This window comes from Fulvia fulva, chromosome 2 (assembly GCF_020509005.1).
Source record: "Fulvia fulva chromosome 2, complete sequence".
Classification (NCBI taxonomy): domain Eukaryota; kingdom Fungi; phylum Ascomycota; class Dothideomycetes; order Mycosphaerellales; family Mycosphaerellaceae; genus Fulvia; species Fulvia fulva.
The window spans coordinates 54,166-76,918 of NC_063013.1; the positions used below are offsets into that span (position 1 = coordinate 54,166).

Sequence of the window (22,753 nt, forward strand, 5' to 3'; positions counted from 1 at the left end):
GACTTACACCTGGTTTCATACGGCCGCATAGATCCGATTGCTGCTCGAAAAGGCTGGTACCCCGAGGCAGACATCGAGGCCTCGGTCTGTGTCCCTCGGAGATGCAATTACCTCATCGAGCTCATCTGCATGAGGTATTGAGAATCATGTTGGCGATCTTGGCCCGATTAAGAACCTGCGCCGGAGTTGGCACCTCCCAGTGGCGTTCTTCCATTGGCATGTGGGAGTATGAGTCGCGATATCATGTCACGGCGTGGTGTAGAAAGATGTACGGGATGGTATACGAGTATCCTCGTTGTGTGATGATGGCATAGGGAAGAAGTGCGCAAGATGCGACACGGAGGAGAAAGTGCGACGACGCGAGATCTCACGCCGAAGTCTTTGCTGACACATCAACAATCGAACATCTGAAGACTTTCGAGCTTGAACACTGCCATTCCGCACTTCCTACTATACCAACACCGCCGCCATGCCTCCCAAAATGACCAAGCAGCCCGCGCGGCCCACCCGATACTTTGCGCGACCATACGATGTAAACGAGCCCGCCTCAGACGAAGAATCCGAATCGGAAGAAGAGGCACCAGCACCAGCGAAAGCACCTCCTCCAAAAGTCACCTCTTTCCCAAAGATATCAGCACCCTCACAAACTCTCCCCAAGGCGCCCGAAGCAAGCAAACAAGACGACCTAGAAGGCTTCGAAACCGCCTCAGAGTCCTCCGACGAAGAGGACGGCGATAATGGCAGTGATGATGATGAAGGCAGCTCAGAAGAGGAAGAAAGCTCAGACGACGAGCCCAAACGACCGATGCTAGCGCCTAAATTCATCTCCAAAGCAAAACGAGCCCAGCAAGAATCTACTCGGTCAGTCGATGATCAAGCTGCAGAGATGGAGCGCATACGGAAAGAAAAGGCCGATGAGATGCTGCAGATGCAGATGGAACGCGACGCAGCCGCGCGAAAAGCAGGGAAGAAGAACTGGGACGACGATGATGTTCCTGACATGGACGATGTAGACGATACAGACGGTCTCGATCCCGAAGCAGAGCACGCGGCGTGGAAGTTGAGGGAACTGAAGCGCATGAGGCGGGATCGTCAAGCACTCATCGCACAAGAGAAGGAGCGCGAAGAGATCGAGAGGAGACGAAACATGACAGCAGAAGAACGCGAAGCCGAAGACCGGGAATACCTCGCCGCGCAAGCCGAGGAGAAGGAAGGCAAGGGCAAGATGCAATACATGCAGAAATACTTCCACAAGGGCGCCTTCTTCAACAACGACGAAGAACAAGATGAGGAAGTCAAAGCAGCGCTCAACCGCGACCTGGCCGGCTATCGTCTGCAGGACGAGGCGGCGGATAAGGGTGTGCTGCCGGAGTACATGAGGATACGGGATAGCACGAAACTGGGCAAGAGCGGGAGGAGCAAGTACAAGGATCTCAAGAGTGAGGATACGGGTACTTGGGGACGGTTTGAGGGGAAGAAGAGGGAGTTTGATGGGTTGGATGAGAGGTTTCGACCGGATGAAGGAGGAGGGCCGGAGAGTACTGGGGCAAATTCGGCGCCTATTGGCGAGCGGAGGCCGAGGGATGGAGGGGATGAGAAGAGGGTGCGGCGTGATTGATGAGTGGTTGGTGGTGGTGAGGGTGTTTGAAGGTATGGTCTTGACTTGGCGTTGGCGCTCGGAGGCACTGGAGCACGCTCACCATGATGAGCTCATGCCTTTGCTCGTGAGATACATTTCGAGCACAGTAAGTACTTCTCTCGACAATTCTCATTCCATTTCATCGTGCATATGTCCTGCGACTGCACCATCCTGCCCTTCTCTTTCGTGATTGGCTAGAAGCGGTGCACTCACTTCCGCCACACAGTGCGGGGACATTTCGCAGGTTCGAGCTTGCACTTCACCACCAACACTTTTTGCATTTGCTCTGTCATATCACAACCACCACATCCACCAATGCGATACCACATCTACCGCGCAATGATTGACCATTATGGCCGGCTTCGATGACCTGATTGAGCGACTACTCCATGAGGTGGCGCTCACCGGCACACAAGGTAGGCGACAACAATTTCTTCCATTTCCAGCGACATGGCGGCGGTGACGGCAAGTGTGGGCAATGTTCGAGTCGTACACTCAGACATATGTGAAAGATGGGCAACGGAAGAATCACAACTGATCTGATCGTCAGGTCTATCTGCTTCACAATTTGCGACAATTGTGCAAAAGTATTACGATGAGAAGAATCCGCACGTGACCGAATCCACCGACAGCAACGAGGACGATGATGATCTGCTCTTCTCCACCAAACCACCCGTCCAGAAGACGACTGTCGATGACTCGCTCTTCGAGACTGTCCTGACATGGCTATGCAAGCACCCTGAAGTAGACATCGTACAGGTGAAGAAGTCCAATGCAGATCATTCGAGCCAGGCCACGCCAAGCTCTTCACCATTCCGACAGAAGCTGGACGGCAAGCGCATCTTTGTGTCCGAAGAACGAGTCTGGCTGACACTCACCGGCCATGGCATCGACCACAAGCGCATCCCGCCTTTGGAGTTCGTCCTCCTCTCCGTGGTGGCGGCTGCCGGACCTCGAGGCATTCTTCAGCCATACGCCGGCAAGCTGACAGATCAGGACAAGCGATCAGTGCCAAAGCGGACAGATATGCTAGCTGAGAAGGGCTACATCGTGAAACAGCATGTCCTAGGTACCGGTGCGAAGACGACTGTGCTGAAGCTGAAGAGATGGACCACTGGCGAGCAACCCTTGCGATCGATCGACCATCCCATGACAGACCCCGAGAAGGGCGGCAATCCAGTCATCTTTTACGATGCTTGGTACAACACCACCATCCGCGCACTCAAGGAGAACCGAGGCATGATCGCCATGAAAGACCTTCGACTCCAGCTTGGTACTAGTGGTAGGAGATGGGAGACGAAGGTCTTGATGCGATGTGTGAAGCGGATTACCGAGTCTGGTCTCATTCGCCGCATGACTGCTCGGTATCATGACAAGTATGGCAATCCCATCAGGATCGCTGGAACCAAGCGCGAATGTGTTGCACATGCTATTCAACTACTCCGGGAACCAACGGACCAGGATCGTGTCACATGGAGGTCGAGCGAACCAGGCCAGAAGATCAATATGGAAGACTCTGATGGCGACGAAGATGACAGTGGCATGGAAGATGCCGCTGGCGAGATCGATCACGAGGCAGAGCAAGGCACTTTCGTGGCAGATGTCAACGGTGTCGCTGGTAATACCACTTCCAACGTACCACCTCACCAAAGCATCGCAGCCGACGATGAAGGACAGGTGACCATTGAAGATGAAGCTGATGCACTCGAAAGAAGCGACACTCGCATACAGCCGCAATGGACCCCGGACCTGCCTCTGGTCAACGTCTTCCACCGCCTCATTGGTGAGGCCGGGCAAACAGGCATCAGTGCCATGGATCTTGGGACTCGCGTCTCTGGACCAAGCTGGAGAAGACCCATCGATCAGAGTATGCTTCTACTCACTGACGTGGGCCAGTATTCGCAGCCAGCTCATTTGAAGCATCTCGCGGTCATCCGAGATACTGCTGTGCGTGAAAAGTTCTCACATTATCGGTACCGTACCAGACCCAACTTCGACAAGGCTGTTGCAGCTGGCGAAGCTATCGAGCCAAAGGCTGTAACAGGTAAAGGAAAGCAGAAAGCAGATGATGTCTCACCCGCTTTGGATGAGTGGGGCTTTCCAAGGGTTCTTCTAAAGGATCTGGTGAGCCGGGATGGGCGTGGAACGCTGCTGGAAGGTCGAAGAGGAATCCAGTTCGAGGTTGAGGCCATCAGTGATCACGAAGATGAAGCAGATGAGGTCACAGGCGGTACTCCAAAGAGGAAGGCTCCTGTGGCGGCAAAGCGGAAACCGACCACGGGTAGAACGACATCATCGCCTGCTAGCTTACCTGAGTCGCAGCCTGATGGATCTCTCCCGGCTATGGTCAGTGGCGCTGGGGTGACACCTGATCTTCATGCTCAACCTGCTAAAGCGCTACCATTGGACAGCACTCCAAAACCTGCACGAACGCCGAAGCCTACCTTCAAAGCAAAGCTCATGGCGCCTCCCAAAACAAGGGACCAGAAGCGCGGTCCATATCAGCGACGGCAGCTTGACAAGAGAGCAGCCATACCTGTGCTCAAGCAACGTGAGGTTCCGCAGTCCGAGTACGATGAATTCGACGACATCGCAGAGAAGATGGCCGAGAGACAGGTCCTCGTTGAGATGAGAGCAAGCAGAAAGCGCTCTGCTGAGGAAGTCGACTCCAGCAACACAGCGGAGACCCCAAGGAAAGCTGCACAAATGTCCGATGCGTCACCAGGCACTGACGAACGAGCCATCACTCTCGCAGACCTACCCGCCGACCGTATGGCGGAGGTCAAAGAGGAGATCCTGGCTCGCGAGAAGCCCGGTGTCTACATCAATCCACCCGGCGCCCGCACGACCAAGATCGAGTACTACATTCAGCTTGGACGACCACGCAGAGCGCTGATTGCGGTCTTCAAGACTGACAAATTGAAACAGTTTGACTGGTTTCATTATGAGGAACGGCCTCGCTTTGCGCCCAAAGCCAGCCAGAGGAGAACATACTTCATCGGCCAATTTCAAAAGAAGAAGAAGAAGAGGCCCTACCGACAAGGCGACTCTGAGGAGGAGGCTGATGATGATGACGAGGAAGACGAGGAAGATGAGGAAGATGAGGCTGAGGAGGAAGACGAAGAGGAAGAAGAACCGGTGCAAACGCCATCAATGGACAGAGATGCTTCGCGGCCCAAGTGGTCACAAGCGAGTCTCGCAGTCGATCATGGAATTCCTTCCGAGTCTCGAGCCATGCCGCCGCCGAACCCACTACAAACTTCTGCGAGCGAGGTGATCACTCCTGCGACACCCTCTGATGAGCCACCTGCGAAGCGCCGACAACTTCGCCCTCCTCGATCCGTTGGCCGCACGCCATCTCAGTCTCCACAGCAGAAGCCGAATCCTCCAGCCCAAGTTCCGGCGTTCTCCGTCTTCTCGGCTAAACAAGGCTCTTCTATGCAATCTCGAGCCAGCTCATCACCACGATTAGCAGCCAATGCTGCAAACAGCATCTCACATCAGGACCCGCGAGTGTCGCGCATAGTTGACTCGTATGAGCAGCGTCAACAAGCGGCTGCCCGAGGATTGGCAGCAGCCATGGCATCCAATATGACTCCCTCTGAGGCACCGCAACCTAGTACGAGCACATTTGGTCTCGATGGTCAGCAGGATGAGAACATCTCTCGAGCATCAGACCGCGAAGTCCAACTCAAGCGAGTGACATCTACTCCAATCCCACTACAAGACTTGGTATCTGATGACGAGTTCGAGACTGTAGCGTCAATGAACGGATGGAGGCCACAAGATCTGGAGCCACCATCAGATGCCGAATCTGATGTGGACTCTGATGCAACTGACGAGTGGGTACCACCTGTCTCTCAGAAGTCGGTGGATCGTCAACAGCGTCCTGTCCGATCAGCAAGAGCAGACCCGGTGGCTCAGTCAGCGATGAGTCGATCAGACGAAGTAGCTCCAGCGGACGAGTTGCCTCCCGTCTCTGCGCCTGACGCCCCAGCTTCGAATCTTCCTGCGAGTACCGACACCGTTGTGCCCGGTGCTCTACCTACCCTGGTGCAGATACCAGAAGCGCAAGAACAGCCTGCTCAGCCAACAACTGGAAATGACGGCGCTACGATGCCGACTGCTGCGATTGAAGATGCGCCAGTGCAACCAGCTGCACCAATCCCTCTAGCCACGCCATACGGCGATGCCCTGACTCCTGCACAAGAGCTGAAGTTACTTATGGCAAAGCCAGGCCGCAAGCCAAAGGAAGTTCAGGCGCGCATGGCCGAGCTCAATCGCCAGATTGATCTGGAGAATGCTAACACCCCTCCAGCTTCAGTACTGGCACCACCTGCTCCCAAGCAGCCCGCTCCCCCACGGACCTACCACACCTCTAGCGTGGAGACTTTCAACAAGCGCTATGTGGAAGCGCATCCAGATGAAGAGTTTCACCATCGTGGCGGGGGTCGTTGGGCTAGAGGTCCTCGCGACTTCCAGATTGGCAAGGAGCCTATTCCGAGCACTTTACGCCAGAAGGTTGCTCCAGCGGTGTTGGTCGACGAGTCAACAACTGTCAATAATGCTACGCCCGACAAGCAAGTCCCTCCAGAACCAGCTGTCGTCGCACCCTCTCCCGCACTCCATTCAACAGGCAATGCACCAAGCGCCGACTACGATCACTCCAAGCACGTGGCAGCAGTCGTCACTCAAACCTATAGCTCCGACTATGTTGATCAGCATCCTGACGAGAACTTCTACCACCGAGGCCAAGGCAGGTGGGGTCGTGGTCTACCGCCACCTGGCTATGCTGGTAAGACCGGGGTTCGTGGACCTGGTGCACAGCAGTGGAAGATGAGCGTTCTTGGATATGGCGTCACTGTACGATCTAAGATTCCATCAACGCCCGCTATGACAACCCGAAGCAGTCTGCCAGGAAATCCGAAACCTCAAGAGACAACGATTGTGAAGCTGCCACTTCCGCATCGTTCTACTGGAGCTGCTCAGTCGCCGGGCATGGCACCGCCGAGCACACCAGTATCTAACAGTGTGCTGTCAAAGAGCACAACACCGTCCTCGCTCAACATTGTCAAACCTTACTCGGCGGCCAGCAGCCTGCAGATCGTGAGGCCGTACAGTGGCTATGTCAATCCGGCAGCTTCTTCTGTACCTACCAGCGTCAACGGCACGCAAGTAACCGACCCGAAGCAGATTGGTCTGACTACACCGGCAGCACCTGCGACCACCACGCCAACATCCACTCCATTGCATCAAAGAGCGACTATCAAGAGCAAGTACAAAGACTATCCCGAGGGCACTCCCGATGACGAGATCTTCAGTGGCGACCCCGACCTCATCGCCATGGACAACTTGTTCCGTTTGGTCCAACGATATACCCTGACGGAGATAGTGGAGAAAATCAACGCAGGGCGTCCTGAGCCTGTTGCGAACCAACCCAACCTGTCTAACCGCCTTTCTAGAGCGATCTCAGATATTGCTCTCCGGCACAGCAAGCCCAGAGAAGAAGTGGTGAATGATCTGAGAGAAGCTCAGCAGGCCAATGGTGTGCCGAAGAATGGGAGACGGCGTACGACTGAGACGATGTTGAAGAAGGTCTTGACGCATCCGAGATGTCGGCCGAGTTCGATGGCGACTTCTGCCAGTGCTTCTGCAGAGGAAGCTGGTTTGCCGTCTGCGACAGATCTTCAGCAGTCAAGTGCATCAGAGGTTGCCACAGATGTGCCAGAACCTCAGCCGCAGACACCTTCCTTGAAGCGCAAGCGTGCTGCGTCCAAGCATTCAGAAAGCGCACCAGACGTCTTTGGCACTACTACGTCTTCCGCTTCTGACGGTGTTAACGATATTGGCATGAATGATGGTGTTGACATGACAGACTGTGGACTGTCAACTGGGCCGGTGGCTGCGCTCTCTGGTCATGATATTGAGATGACGGACGTCCCAGTCGGTATCGATGTCGAGGCAGCCGCGGGCCATGACGCCAGTCCTGCGCAGGATCTCCCCACCGACCAAGAGCCGGATTCATTTGACCCGTCAGTCAGCCTCATGGAAGACTCCTCAAAGCCCAAACCAAGACCTGCCACCAAGAGAGGCAGCGGCAGCATCAAAGCTGAACGCCGCAAGATCATCCTTGACGCAGTCCGTTCATGCAATGGCGTCTTTCCTGGAGATGGCCAGCCTTGGTACGTCAGTGCAACAGTTTGGAAGCGAGTTCATGGTCAAGAGCCTGATCGACGCACGATTGACGCTTTCGTGCAAGACTTGATCGTCGAAAAGAAGTTGAAGAGAATGGTGCTCAAGTTCGTCAAGAATGGTGAGGACATTGTACGACACATCCTCACTGAGCCTGGTATCGACAGGTCTTCTCCGCTTGTCAAGGACTTGCAGAAGAAGATGATCGATGCGCATCCGTTCGTGTATCTTCCTCCAGAAGCTGATATCAGCGAGGAGCGAAGGGCGAAAGCGGCGAGGCGCTACTGGCAGGGCGACGGAGGTGGTCACACACGCTCTGGGGGCACGGGTACCGGTCGTCAGCCAATGGTGTCTTTCGCGGTGCAGCAAACTAAAGAGGCGGCGGAAGCTGAAGATCGTGAAGCAAAGGAACAAGGCTTCAATGATGCGCTTTCGTATCGTCAACATCGTGACGCTCTGGCGTACGAACGTAAAGCGAAGGCTCTCGCTCCCCCAGTACAGAGGAAGCGACGAAAGTCTTCGACTTCGCAAGCTCGGCGAAATGCTGAGGATGTCACCATGATCACCGGCGAAGAAGCTGATGCCGATGCCGATGCTGAGTGGGAGGTTGATGATCAGGACGATCCTGCAGGGCAAGGTGCGCCAGAGGCAGATCAGACAGACCTGGACTACGCCGCACTGGAGCTGGCCGAGTCAAGGATACCTAGCTCGCCTTTGGTGCCTAAAGACCTTGTCAAGAAGCCCAAGGCGAAGCCAAAGGTAGCACGCAACTCTACGCTCAAGTCTGCTGTTCGGAAGCCTTTGAAGTCTCTGCGTCCTTCGGGACTGGGTAAGAAGACTCGCCGACCTCGTGATGTCGAGGGAAGCATGACTCTGGACGATGTAGCTCGTCATCATCGACGCGCTGCTGCATTGCTTCAGCACCCGGAACAGACGTTCAGTGCGCTTACGGGGACTTTCAGCACTGCCGCAATTGTGGTCGACGAACAGATGCCCGAAACACGACGACTACGCCCACGACCTGTGGCTGAGACGCCAACAACCGAGCCGGTGCCTGAGCTCGTGCCTCGAGAGGACCCCGTTCTGGACGAAGGCAGACTGATCGCGGAGTTCAGTGTGCTCGAGCAAGACGATGGCCGAGCTAAGCACAATGGTGTTTGCAACCTCAGGGACGTTCTGAGACATGCCCAGACCATTCCAGGTGTTGCCTTGCTTGGCGAAAGCGGCACCAAGACCGATCAGTTCTTCGACGAGGTTGATCGTGTCTGGTATTGGGAGATGCAGCAGCTCGAGCAAGTGAATGTCACTCCCATCAAGAGTGGATCATTCATCAATCACACCTTGAACAAGGGACACACTCGTGTGACTTACCAACCTCTGCAATCTCGCAAAGCCATGGCAGTTATGGACACTGTATCGGCGCCCACGGCTCTTGTTAGGCTCAAGGTCCCTGGTTTGGCGTCGCTCGGTCTTCCGCCTGGTGAGTCTGGTGTTCTTGGACTTGGCCCAAGTCAGACTCTCGAATACTCCAAGATCACGGGCAAGCCCAAGCGCAAATATACGTCGCGCAAGCGCAAGCATCGGGATGTGGAAGAAGATGATCGAGACTCAGATCCTGAGTTCATGCCGGGAGTCGAGAGAGATACACCGCCGCCCGCAACACGAACTCGGGGAAAGAAAGCTGACATTGGTCTTGCGCCGCAGCGTGACCGCAAGAGCTCGAAGGACTTCAAAGACGGCAATCGCCTCGTCATTGCGTTTGCACTCGCGGCTGCTGTGAGTGGCGGCATCAACCAGGATCGGCCCAATTGGAACATCATTGCGCATGCACTGAGCTACCGCTACGACGGCGAGTTTCTACGTCGCCGCTGGGGTCATCTTCGAAGATTCCGCAAGGGTGATGCCGACCGCTTTCGCGACGCACTCCTTGAGCCTTTCCTTGAGGCGTACGAGAAAGATGAGCTTCCGGCGATCGACTTCCAGAACCTTACCGCTACGGACTGGCCAAGACTGTTTGAATGGGCTGAGGTCACTCTTGCGCCGCTTCAGACAGCACCACCGAAGGATGAGGCGCCAGAGGCTCCGTTCCTGCTCGAATCAAGGGATGCGACCAATGAGAACTTCTTCATCGAAGAGCCAGCGCAGGTGTTCAAGCTGAACGCAGACGACTACTTCACGACCAACACCGATCTTGGCCGCAGACACTTGGCTTTACGATACACCTATGGCATACCACTAGATATGGAGATGGAGTCTACCGAGGGCAAGAAGGATGACACCATTCTGTTGCAATCCTGGGTCCGAGCAGTCGCACTCACAAAGCAAGCAAACTACAACTCTGTGGCCGCAGGCAGCAAGCTCAAGCAAGTCGCCAGCGGCAAGGTCCTCGCACAGATCACCAACACCATGGTCGACTCTAAGATTCTGATCCAAGAAAAGAAAGGTCGCCACCTCCCAGGTCGCAACTTCCATATCCACGATGAGGTCCTCCGACAGTTCCGACGATGGCCGGCCAAGCCGGAGCTCCCCGAGCATAACTTTCTCCGTGCGGTCGCTCATTCGTGGCGCAACATCAACAATGCCCTCCAGAACAACCAAGGTATCGAGCTATTGCCTCATGCCATTGACCCTGAGTATCTCGTCCTCGCCAACATGACGGCCCAAGGTCTCATCGAGATGGATATGGATCTGCCGGAAGTGAAGTGGGACTTCGATGCGTCTGGACCAAAGCTTTCTCCTTGGGGCTACGGCGGTGCCAACTACGAGACGAAACGTGTGCAAGTCACGAACCTGAGGTTTCCCATCAAGTACAAGCGCACTGCTGCTTACTCTTTTGATCATGGCCTTATGGTGGGCGTGCCAGTCCCACTTGCGCCAGCGCCCGTTCCCGGCGAATCTGGAACCCGCATCCCGCTCTGGGTTGACATTCATGGCAACCTGGTTGACGATGTGTGGGATATGGTGCTACGTAGCGTGCTACATCTGATTGTCTTCAGACCTGGTACGACCGCTAGTTCCATCCAGAGATCTCACGGTGACAAGCTCTGGGCATGGGAGATCGAAATGGTGCTCCAGTGGATGGAAGACGTGGGGATTGCAGAGATATGGGACGTTGGGAAAGAAGAAGACGGGATTTGGAAGGGTGGATATCGCGCTGCTGCTTGGTGGTATTGTGCTTTCTTGCCGGAGATTGCGGTTTGGCGGGCGCCGATGGAGGCGGAAGGTGGGAATGTTTAGGGGAAGCTTGGTTGCAAAGGGGTTGTTTTGTGACGTTGGTGTTATTGGGCGTCTGGTTTGTGGGATGTTCGTCGGCGATACGATACGATACCCCGAGCCTGATGTGGCTGCAAGTGCGTTTGAGCTTGTGTGTAAAAGTAAGAGCGCTTGAATGTGTACGATGATAGCATTCCGGGGTTGTAACAAGATGTGGCATACCAGCACTCCCTGCGTCCACTGTTTTGATTGTACACTATCATCACGGCGATACCATATCGGCTCGATTGTGGCTTGACCAAGCTAGCACTGCTGGATTCTCGATTCCATCGGTTCGGAAGATCCAAGCGGGCTTCGCGAGGACAAGATACTGTAATAAAGATGACGTTCGGGACATGAAGCGCGAGCCGATTTCAGTCAATTGCCTTCGAGCGCTTCGTTGCGATGCAAATAGTTGGGCCTTTGCTCGAAGTCAAGATCGCGCAACTATCTTGCTGCGAGTGGTTCAGTATGCGCGGGGGACACCGTCCGCAGTAGCTGTGCCAAAACTCCCTGGCAGCTTTTGTCACCGGCCTCACCTCGTGATGCTTCGAATCTGTGAAGCGGGATCTCAGGATGCCATCAATTTCTGGGGGTTAGAGAGGACGGGTGGCATGGATTGGAGATTGCAGCAAGTGAGAGTCATGAGGGTTGTCATTGGTGACTTGTTTGAAGATGTGTGTTTCAATGCTAGACTATTCGATTTCCTGAGTTGCGCGCTTACTGAATCGATGCTTCCTCCAAACCTCTGTTATCCATTGTAAATGCACATTGCTAAACTGCACCAAATAGCGCCCTTGCTATACATCCCACCCCACCATACTCCAATCCGCCTCAGATACATCTAACACTTTCCGTCCAAAATAGGGAAGGACGAACTCGACTTCCTCCCCTGCTGCGGAGCCTGCGTGCGATAAGTCTCCGCAGTCGGCACACCAGTAATCCAGGGAGCTCCGACCGCGAAGGTCTTGAGGTTGTTCTTTGATTCCCTGGATCATGTGCTGAAAGTTTGGGAGATCTTGGAGAAGCGGGATGAGTTTGATGCGCCGGAGAGGGAGGATGAGGAGCTTTGGGGCGATGCTGCTCCGGAGCGGTGGGCTGGGTGGATGCTTGTTTCCGACATGCCGGTGGAGGAGGAGAGGCGGTTGGGGACTTGGCGGGCGATGGAGTTCATGTTTGGGTTGGGATTGGTGGAGTTGGGGTTGGTGGTGAGTTTGGAGATGTTATAGATGGTTGATGAAGGTAGTGGAGTTGTTATGATAAGAAGCTGAAGAGGTTGCTTGATTGTTGTTCTTGTTGTGTTGACTGTTGTGTTGCTGGATAATCGATATTGGGAGTAAATCGACCTGCCTTATATCCTCCAAGAGAACACCGCTGCCTCTGCAATTGTTTCTACACACGATCTCAACAACAGGCGTGTCCGACTGCGGCGTGTCCGACTGCGATGGGTTGGAAGTCTGACCTGAGTGCAAGGCTCTCGTCCGCTGCGTCTCGAGGCGTTGCTGAATGGCGTTCGTGTTAAATTGCATGCTGCATGTGCACGTGGAAGAACGTGCGGTGCCCTAGATGCTGTTTCGACGAATCGCAGGTCTTGTCTATCAGCCCTACGCATATTGTATGCGATGGCTTGCGCAGACCACCCGAGACTCGCGGCCAAGCTCGCCAAGCTTTGCACGATCGCAAAGATTGACTTTCACTTGCGCTCCCACCCGCCCACGTGGCGCACAGCTCCTTCCCACAAGTGGAAGTCATAGCTTTGATATGCTTTCTTCACAGCCAATGAACCTGTCGACTGTCAGCCATTGTCTTCGGAGTGGGAGTTCCTATCTTTGCTCTTTGCTGTGCACACGTCTCTCAGCTGAGTACTGAACACCACCATCTGCACTTCACACCGCTGCACAGCCTACCTCCTAAATCGGACGCTCCTCGAGAAAGCTTGGTCAGGTGACCAGCAAGCTTTCTTGGCTCGCAAGCTCGGATTGGTGGCTTCACTTCAACACCAACACCGAGCGATAGCAGCGGTCTGATTTAGGAGGTAGTGCACAGCAGCTGCTCGTTTAGCACATCCACGTGTCGACTGTTGCTCACCAACGGAATGCCCTCTGTCGTGCATGCTGGAGATGCTTGGGTCTTGTAGTAGACACTGCCGCAGCGCCTCGTTAGCAAGGCGAGCCCGTTCATCCCGCTCGATTGCACACCACATGCTGGGAGATTCGGCCGTAGTGAGTAGGAGCCACTTATTATCTTCTGCAGCATTCCAGACTCGCGGTACACACGGTACGTTACTGTGTTTACAGCCTTGAGCACCTGATGGACGCAATACGTCCCGCACCAGTGGTTCAGAAGAGCTCTTCCTTTGGGACGGGGCTGGTCCTCGTATCCTCGCATGATCAAAAGCTTGTGTTCTAGAGGTGCCGCTGTCGTGTTGGCGCAGCTGAGATTGAAGTCATCACGATTCATGGCACCATACCTCCTAGCCTCGTGCAAACCTTTAGAGTCTTTGAACCTCTTCCACCTGTGTGCGCTTGCTTGGGACCCAGTGAGACTAGTCGTTCAGCACACGAGACTACTTTGAGCGGGTGGGGTGACTGCGATAAGCACATCTTGTGCACATTACCTGCTGCTCTATCGGTGAAGATCTTGGCTTGGCCAGACTTTGCGACGGCCAAGTAGCTCATCCTGACTTGCGCATCTTCTCCTGACCTGTTGCGATAGTGCACAACCGGTGCTCGCCCACGTGGAGTTGGATGACTTTTGCGCCGTGCCATCGAGGGCAGGTGACAAAGTTGATTACCGCCGAGCGCTTCGACTTATTATTCAAGCACAGGCCTTTGCTTGAACGCGCGGGCGTGTAGCTTAGCAGTAAGGCCGCACCGATACAGTCGAGCTTATTTGAGGCGGCTCTGCGCATGCCATCTACCGACGAGGACCGCGCCTTCCTGATGCCGGAGCGCGTCAAGGAGTTCTTGAAGGTCGACTCTATGTACAAGAAGGAACCAGAGATGAAGTGGTGGTACCACCCGGGGGGTCGTTACCGTATGCAAATCCCATAGTGGATGATTAATGAGACGGAACGCAGCGTTTGGTTATTGCTTGCGGCTTGGATCGCTAGAAGGGCCAATCATTGCTCATAAACATCCCCGTCAAACTCCACCGGAAACCTCTCAACCTCTCCACAACCCTCACTTACATAAACACTCACACTCCTGCCCCTACACGCAAACACCCCACATCCCATCTCATCAATCACAACTTCCGGCCTTCCCTCCCTCTCACTCAATAAATCCACCCACTTCTCTCCCGGCCTGCCTGCCATCATCTTCTTGATCGTCCACTTATTCGGGGGCCCAATACTCATAATCACCACGCACCCGGGCTTATCATGCGTCCCCGCTCTGGTCCAGCCGATGCAGGACATGCTATCGAAGTAATCGACTTGTTGGCCGTATGCGAAGAGTTTTCGCGCCAGCATGAGAGAGGGGAGTAGACGTCTCGTGGTTCTTGAGCCGATGCCAGATGAAGCTCGCTCTTGGGCTGATGTGTTAATGATTGGACTCTGGCATGCCGGACCTTCAGACAGTGGGCCTAAGGTGCCATAGAGATCGCCCCAAAAGACGCAAGGGTGACCTTCACGGCGGAGGAAGATGAAAGCGTAGAAGAGAGCTTTGAGGCTGCCATCCATGGGAACTGCGCTCGCTTGTCCTGGTTGCGTGTCGTGGTTTGTGACGACTGTGATCGCTTGATGCGGGCGAACTGCGACGAGAGCTTGATGGTCGCGATTGCCTGGGCCGTGGAGAAGGGTGCGGAGATCGGCGTTCTTACTGTTCCTTTGTACGTCCTCGGAGATGCGCGAGAAGCTGTAGAGTAGAGGGGCATCGAAAGCGTGTGCCGTTACTGGGAAACCGGGAGGCGTGACCCAGTCTAGCCATTTGAGTTGCCGGCTTACTTCGCCTGACCAGACTTCGCCGACGACGAAGGCATCCTTGCCGTGTACTCTGCGACTTGCATCTTGTACTTTAGCGATCCATTCCCGACAGAAGTTCCATGAGAAGTGCTGAGCAGCGTCTAACCTGAAGCCATGGATGCCAGTGTCCTGAATCATCCACTCTCCCCATTGCAAGACGTCGTGGCGCACTTCGGGGTGGAGGTAGTAGACGTTGGAGAAGATGAGATAGTCGTAGTTGCCGTGCATGTCATCCACATCATCACACCAGCCTTTGCCTGGTCGCTTGGATGGCGCAGGCCTGTCCGAGATGGCATTTGAGACTGCGTCTGCGAGTCGTGCCAGTCGATTGAACCCTTGGTTCGGTTTCGACGGTATGGGCATCTGCTCGCGACTCGGCTTGGGATATGTCGCTGGGTCGTCAATCAACTTGTATATGGCATTCAGTTGTGCTCGCTGGTCCCAGTCTGTGCCATTGAAGTGTTCTGCTTTCCACTTCAAAGGAGAGTACTTCATGCCCTCTCGTTCTCGACCTGGAAAGTCATACTTAAGCCAAGCTTCGATCTTACGTGGCGCACATGTTTCCACTCGTCTGTCTGCTATTTGTCAGCACTTGGGGCGACTGCCTCTTGTCATTGTGTTCGCACCTTCCTTGTCCACCTCCACAGCCCAAGCTTCATCTATAGCATCTCCTGCCGTCTTATGATTCAGGATTGTGTCCCAGACTATGTCAACACCACCATATCCGCACCTTCGCGCTATCTGAACAAGATCGTGCAATTCTTCTCTTGAACCCCATTTCGTGCTTCGCGTCCACTTCTGATCGAACTCTCCCAGATCCCACAGATCATAGCAGTCGTATCCATTGCCCTGCGGCGAGTTCGCCTTACATCCCGGAGGTAGCCATACAGATGTCACGCCCAGATCTGCGAGACCTGGTAGAATCCGTCCCAGACGGCTCCAGTGCGAATCGTGGGAGTGTGTTTCGTGCGGTGGTGGGGGATTCGATTTCGTATGCCATTCAAAGGCTTGGAAGAACAACTTGTTCTCGGGCGTGGGGTAATCTGGTGACGGTTCTGGCCAGGAAGATGGCGCGGGCTGCTGTACCGGCGCTTGACTGGGAGGTGACACTTCGTCGCGTAGCCTTTTGATGCCTCGCTCGAGCCAGGACATCGTTGAAGCAGACCTATGGTAGGATCGAATCGATGAACTAATGAGAGCTCCTGGACCTACTCATATGCATACTGCCTCCTCAGGTAGTGGAGATGGCAGTTTTAGCCATGGTGACACCGACTTCTTGACCCACAAGCAGGCGAGGAGAGGCTTGGAGGATCCGCAGGGCCATAAATCTGATACGATCGCTGAACGAGCTCAAATAGTAGCTGCCAGACCAATAGCATATCGTTAGCAACTTCGTAATGTGTAACGAGAAGACTGCAAAGTGGTTGTCAGCATTGAGCGGAATCAACTCCGCGCCAAGCAACACGAGACCGATACCGAGGGACATCCTTATTGTCTTCTCTTCTTGCCTTGAGGTTTCCTCCTGCAAACGTCAACATGAACTTCATAGGCCTAATACGACTGCTCCTGCCCTCATTGTCAGGAATGACGGTCTAGGCAGCCTGCGAGGACCGATGAGCATTCGCGACGACCGGACATATCCGCTTCCGTCGGCATGAGCACAAAGTGACACGACATCGAATTACCACTACCAGTCTATGTAAGTCCGGCTAAAGTCGCACGAGTCAATCTGAATACAGACAAAGTACGGCACGTGATGCCTGTGGATGAGCTGGCTGTAATGAAATGTCATTGTGGTATCGCCGTAAGCCGCGGGCAGTGCTTGCGCTGCTGCATCGGTGTTAGCAAGCTCCAAAGGGGCTGTCGACAGCATCGAAGATGCTGTCGGCACTACAGAGAATAGAAAGGGTGACCATTTGTATCAAGACTTTTCTTCGTGCTAATTACACATCGTAGGCGCCCATCAATCAACGCGCCATTTGGGGTGTCTTCGCTCCTGGTATCACGCTGCGCTTGCAGTAGCAGTATCCTGTACAGTCTGAATCTGTAGCAACATCCAATTTCATCGCCAACGCTTTGTCGACCTCCGCTGGAGTCCGGAATGATCAAGCAGTGTAAGAAAAAAGGTCAAGAGACGCCGCCAGACCTATGTCGGTAGCAGGGAGCAGCCGTCGGCAAGTGTATTCCAAAGTTCTGTAAGAAAGAAAAGCCATGAGAGAACGCCGTATCCATTCCCGCGACAGAGAGCAGCCGGAGGCAAGCGTATTCTAAAGTTGTGTCGTCAGACCAGGAAACCCAGAACCCTACGCTCAGACATGATCAGTGAAGCTGCCGAGCTTTCTGAGATTCTGAGTAGGTCAGCGCGGGCTCCAAAGATGTGGCGCGCTCAGTTGTCGCCGATTTTGATAGCAGGGATCTGCTTGGAAAGGCCTGTCGTTGCCGTAGCCCCATCTGGTGCTTCGAAGGAAGTGACCAATGCCTCATCAGCCACGCTGGCCCTATCGGACGGTGACGGCTTGACGCGCTTGGTATCTTGATCACTGGAGTCCGCGGACGCGCTACGCTTTCGACCACGGCGTGCAGATGTGAGTTGAGAGCTCTTGGGGTTGACTGTCTGCTGACTGGGCCGCTGGGTGCTGTTTTCCTTTTTGCTTCCATCTTCAGAAGCTCCTGCCACGGTATCGTCTTCTTTGTGGTTGGTCGTTTGCTCCACATCAGATGCTAGAAGCACCTCGTCTCCAGCCACGATGGCCGCTGCCGGGTCCCACGGGCCATCATCGTCGTACTCAACACGCTCAAGGGTATTGCGAGTGTTCTTGTGTTTGACGCAGATGTCTCTGCCCATCGCCGCAGCGCGATCGAGAAATTCTGCTTCGAGCTCTCTGTAGGACTTCTCGGGCGCTCTTGGGACAATGAACTCCGGTACTTTGACGTGAGTGTACTTGGGAGTTGCTCGAATCGAAGGTCTACCGACGAAGACGTTCTCTGCCATGGTAGGGCTGTCCTGAAGTTGGCTGCGATCTGACAGCAAACCGACAGCTTTCATGATAGCTGCCCGATTTGCTTAGGGTACTTTGAGCCCAGTGCAGCACCACAAGTCGCTCAGGCTCCTGTTGTCTACCATAAGGTCCAGCATCGAATCCTTGTCCATCCGGGGGTACTTCGCTGCGATTGGCCGCACCTTGAAAGGACCATATGTGAGAGGGGGATCAGACTCGGTGGCTGAGCCAAGGATGTTGAGTCGAGCATAGCTTCGGTGCTGCTCTCCCTTGCGTAACGCCTCTACTCCTCCTACCCCATGCTTGGATATAACTCGGATCACTCGAAGCCTGCCGGAGAAGCGGTCGCAAGAAAGGATCAGCCACAAATACACCTTGCCAATGAGATCATGAATGGTACTTGGAATGCGTGTTCCTCCAATGATTCTGTTTTGGTCACCAAGTCTCTCGATGACTGGAGACCAAGCAAAAGTCCAGGGTGCATATCGCTTCCTGTTCTGGTCTGGATCGCTGGACCACAGGTCACTGCCGAACATCTTTCCCCGAGTCTCGGCGTAGTAGAATGAGGAGATGGGATCGAGGAATGCGCAAAGCGCCTTCATCTCTGCCAATGTGGCACCCGCGATCTTGGGGTTTCTGGCGACGACTCGAGCCTTTTGATAGACCTCCACCATCATGTCCTTTGGAAAGCTGACGCCGTGTCGATGACAGGCTGTACGCATGTGTTTGAGGAACCGCTCCTCCTCGGATGCAATAGTCTCCTCTGGCTTGTTGGTGATTGCGGTCTCTGCCTTAAGGATGTCTTCTGCGATCTGGAACTTGCCTGGCCACTTCTGCATCTCTTTGGAGCATAATTCGAGGAATCTGTTGAGGTCCTCCTGCTCTTCAGCTAGGAAATGCTCATTGGCGGACTCGTCGGTATCGGCAAAATCGCGATGTCTGGTTGGATCTGTGGCGCCATCGTCGTCACTTGTTGCGGAGTCAACGGGCGAGTTAGTGAGGAAGTCGATAGGCAGTTTGGAACTCGAGTCGGGCACTAGGAATGCTGGTAGACTGTTCGGCGGTGGTGGTCCAGGGAGCCCGTGGCCTGGGAGGTTGGCCATTTTTTAGTGATCCTCGGACGGAAGTGCGTGTCGATGATCATGCACCTTTGTCAGAGCCGCACATTCGCAGTTGAATGTGCCACTGGGCTTCAGCCGATATGTGTAGACTTGGACGAGCGCACACTTCCTCCGAAGCAATGTGGTTGATGTGTGTGACACAGGATCGGAAGCTTTGCGAAGGTGTGCTGGCGCTGTTCTGCCAAAGTGTGCCACACAAGATACATGTCAAACAAGGTGGAGACGTCGCTGCCAAGATCCTGCGCTAGCCAAGATGGGCGTATCGGCGTCGTGGGTGAATGCTTCCTTTTCGACGCTTGCACATGCGGCCTGGCTACAGCGACCGCACGGCGCCAAGCCACTCGGCACAATGCGGAAAAGAGCATACAGTCAGCGACATAAGTGTCAATGCGTGATCTGTAGACATGCACACTGACAATCGCTCGGTGAATCCGAATGCGGATGTCGAACAAAGCACAGGTCAAACAATGCCCAGCGTAAAGCTGTCCTCGCATCACAAATTTATTGGCAGATAGCCTTTACAACATACATGTGCAACACCACAACTGCTGTATATCTCGTTGGGTTACCTCAGATGTCCACTCGAGCTTGTCGTAGGGCATTTCGAGCCCTTCCCAATTTTGCGGCAAAATTGACCTCACCTGCAGCCAGACTAGGTCACCGTCTACTCTGGAGGATATACAAGAGGGGTAGAAGCCTGCCCAAACGTCTACAGTGTAACAAAGACACATGGAGAAGAGGCGATAAGGCCTACCGCACCGTGTCACGAAAAGGTCGGGCTGCTCAACGACAACCGAAGGCCGTATCGACACCAGAATCTCATACTCACACATATTATGTCGATGACGCTCAAAGCGATGTCTCATTCGAAACATTTGCGTCAGATCGGACAGAGACACAGCCACCGTCGTTCGTGGCTCTACTTGTCAGCTTGTTGCAAGCTGAGCGGATTCGACGACACGTCGCATCATTGATGGTCGATATGAGACAGAAAACCAAGTCCAATCAGGAGATATAGACCGGGTGATGGGTGACTTGAGGCATATATAGATAGATTTGTCATTCCCCTGTTCTAGGACCCTATCCGGCCTATGCAGGTATATATCTATTGTTATGTACAAAGGGAAACCCGAATAGGTGAAAACCCTTCCCGCCCCCGACTACTCCTTGTCTAGATTAGCTTTCCCTCTGAACGTGCGTAGTCCATGTCACTACCCCGTTAGCCCCCGCTCCTAGCCGGTCTCGTCGCGCTGCGTCGTGTCCTCTCTTCCTGCACTGCTCCTACTAGGCGGTACTGTTCTAGCCAGCCCTTCTCCAGTATCCAGTTCGTAATGCGCCGTAGGTCCTCAGCGTTGTTAAGAAGTGCCCCAATCGTCCGGTTCCTCGCCTTTGCCATCCACTCCCCCCTTCCTAGCGACCACCTCGGACAGACGAGGAGTGCGTGCCGTACGTTCTGGGATCGATAGCCGCAGGGGCAGCTAGTATTCGTGTATCCTGGAACCTTCCTCCATGATAGGTACGCCTGGAGGCCGATGTGTTCGCTTCGCAGTTGGGTTGCTATGCTACTCTGTGCCCTCGTAAGGCGGTAGTGGATGAGCTTCGGGGGGTGCTTGACCGCGGATTTCGTAGCTGACCATTCCTTAGGTTGTCCCGCTGGCTGAGGGCGTCTACTATGCCCTACAACCTGGTTGTTCCACCTCTCTTTCCATAGTTGCTCTACAAACGATTTCTCACCTTCCCATTGTGTTGCTAGCTGTTCGTCCCTTGCCCGGTAGTTCGGCTCGTTTCCGGGTCGAATGCCCTTGTGCGCTGGTACTGATTCGCGGGCTCTTGCGACTGCACTGGGGATGACCTTCTATACTAGGTACTGTGCCGACTTGCCCAAGTAGGAGGTCCGTAGTCCCTGGGCTTGAGGCATATATACAAGAGCAAAGCCAGACACAAACCGCCAGGTGTGCTTACACCCTACGCCGATGAAGCTACATGTCTTCGAGCCAAGTTTGAGAGGTTCCTTCATGTTCACACTCTGCGGAAACAGGATCTTCTCGGCCAGATGCACGAGCTAGAGGCAAGGCTCGCTGCGGCAATGGCGACGCAGGCTGAAGGAGAGCCACGCTTATTTCGAGCGGTACCAGGATTTATCAACAACCTCGATCAAGGTCCTGAGGAAGTGGTAGTACCACGAATGGTCCGACAGTGGCTCCGTTCTGTGGCGGACCGTAGCAGGAGTCCTCTATGGAAGCTGCCAGTTATGAGCGGCGGAGCTGGACCTGGCCTAACAGTAAGGGACGATGTCACTGGAGAAGTGTACCTGAAGCCAGGTCGGGAGTCTGCGTTACGGCAAGAGACCCACGGCGAGCTGATGCAGGAGTTCTACGCTGCTGTCGAGCCTCTTCTGGTCTCGCAGGACGAGCTTCCCCCGGATCCATTCGCTATCAAAACGCCCATTTCGGCAAATGCATCCGGCAATTCCGCCAAGGTGGTCCTCCAGGAGGAACAGACATTACCTCAAGCTCTGTCATCTGGTCGCAAAGATGTGGAAGAAGCTCAAAATTGGTTGGAATTCGGACTGCCGAAGACATACAGACAAAATCGTCAACGTTATCTTCTTACGTACCGGGAGGATCCCTACGTTTATGATGCTCCTGACGTGCAAAGTCCGGATGATGCCTTCGATAGGCGGTTCTTAGCCAGAATAAGGGACGCCAATGACCGGATCCGAGCAAGCGAGACACGATCTCGTGAACTTCAGAATGAGGCCCTTGCAAAGAAAGCTGCAGACGCAGAGGAGAGGGACTTGTTCGGCATCTTAGACCACGCCAATGATGGCTTTACAGAGTCTATGGGATCCGAACAACGCGGCTTTGACGGCACTATTGCTGCAGAGAAGTGGCCAAATGTTCACAAGTGGCTTCAAAGCGTAGACCCAATGAGATCTCCCGCAGTCAAGGTCGAGCCACCAGCTGAGGTGGTAGATATAGTCACCAGTGCATCCGTGAGGAGCGCCTTGTCCTGCGTAGAGCCTGAACCTGCGCGACGAGATGTTATTCAGCGATTGGAAGCAGAAAGATTGGTGACTAGGGCTGAAGAGCAAGAGCGATGGCTTGAACACTATCGGGTACTAGGAGTGCCCCCACCACGGAGCATATACTAGACTGTGTGTTACGCGCTGTCGAATTCGTCCGACCAACGTTGTTGCGTGGTTTACGAAAGTAGATGACCCTCGGTGAAGTCTCACTTCAGCTGCACGACAGGTATCTAAATGGTAGGTTGGAGTCACGCCTCGTCAATTGAAAATCTTTTTATGCCCCATCCAGCTTATGCTCCCCGACAGGTACCTCACTCAGCTTCTGGCTGCTGGATGCCAAGATGTTAAGATTGAGCATGAATACTGCCAAAACTGCACGCCGCCACAGCACAGGGTCATCATCAGGACAAAGACACGACAATGAACATGCAAACAAGTGGTCTGTGAGTAAGGTGTCTAAGGTGCATCCCAACCCGGTCGAGAAAAAAGCACGGGCGAAACAATGATCGCTTAGCGTATTTTCTTAGGTCTGCAGAAACTTTAGCTCGACAACAAATA

At 54.2% G+C, this 22,753-nt stretch overlaps 7 protein-coding genes across 7 annotated transcripts; 3 read left to right on the forward strand and 4 right to left on the reverse strand.

Moving 5' to 3' along the window:
* Positions 1-469: 469 nt before the first annotated feature.
* CLAFUR5_02322 (Microfibrillar-associated protein 1) lies at positions 470-1,618 on the forward strand (the record flags this gene model as incomplete). Its single annotated transcript, XM_047901470.1, has 1 exon — positions 470-1,618. One exon carries the CDS (start codon positions 470-472, stop codon positions 1,616-1,618), a length of 1,149 nt encoding a protein of 382 aa, XP_047758090.1.
* Positions 1,619-1,991: 373 nt separating this feature from the next.
* Positions 1,992-11,068, forward strand: CLAFUR5_02323 (uncharacterized protein; the record flags this gene model as incomplete). The annotated part of the gene is made up of 2 exons (XM_047901471.1): positions 1,992-2,055; positions 2,190-11,068. The coding sequence occupies 2 exons, from the start codon at positions 1,992-1,994 to the stop codon at positions 11,066-11,068; spliced, it is 8,943 nt and encodes a 2,980-aa protein (XP_047758072.1).
* An 859-nt stretch (positions 11,069-11,927) lies between these two features.
* CLAFUR5_02324 (uncharacterized protein) lies at positions 11,928-12,257 on the reverse strand (the record flags this gene model as incomplete). Its single annotated transcript, XM_047901472.1, has 2 exons — positions 11,928-12,034; positions 12,086-12,257. The coding sequence occupies 2 exons, from the start codon at positions 12,255-12,257 to the stop codon at positions 11,928-11,930; spliced, it is 279 nt and encodes a 92-aa protein (XP_047758067.1).
* A 1,947-nt stretch (positions 12,258-14,204) lies between these two features.
* CLAFUR5_02325 (Alpha-amylase) lies at positions 14,205-16,199 on the reverse strand (the record flags this gene model as incomplete). The annotated part of the gene is made up of 2 exons (XM_047901473.1): positions 14,205-15,622; positions 15,674-16,199. The coding sequence occupies 2 exons, from the start codon at positions 16,197-16,199 to the stop codon at positions 14,205-14,207; spliced, it is 1,944 nt and encodes a 647-aa protein (XP_047758083.1).
* Positions 16,200-17,433: 1,234 nt separating this feature from the next.
* CLAFUR5_02326 (uncharacterized protein) lies at positions 17,434-18,039 on the reverse strand (the record flags this gene model as incomplete). Its single annotated transcript, XM_047901474.1, has 1 exon — positions 17,434-18,039. One exon carries the CDS (start codon positions 18,037-18,039, stop codon positions 17,434-17,436), a length of 606 nt encoding a protein of 201 aa, XP_047758086.1.
* Positions 18,040-18,111: 72 nt separating this feature from the next.
* On the reverse strand, positions 18,112-19,149 carry CLAFUR5_02327 (uncharacterized protein; the record flags this gene model as incomplete). The annotated part of the gene is made up of 1 exon (XM_047901475.1): positions 18,112-19,149. The coding sequence occupies one exon, from the start codon at positions 19,147-19,149 to the stop codon at positions 18,112-18,114; it is 1,038 nt and encodes a 345-aa protein (XP_047758068.1).
* A 2,104-nt stretch (positions 19,150-21,253) lies between these two features.
* CLAFUR5_02328 (uncharacterized protein) lies at positions 21,254-22,321 on the forward strand (the record flags this gene model as incomplete). Its single annotated transcript, XM_047901476.1, has 1 exon — positions 21,254-22,321. One exon carries the CDS (start codon positions 21,254-21,256, stop codon positions 22,319-22,321), a length of 1,068 nt encoding a protein of 355 aa, XP_047758063.1.
* Positions 22,322-22,753: the final 432 nt, after the last annotated feature.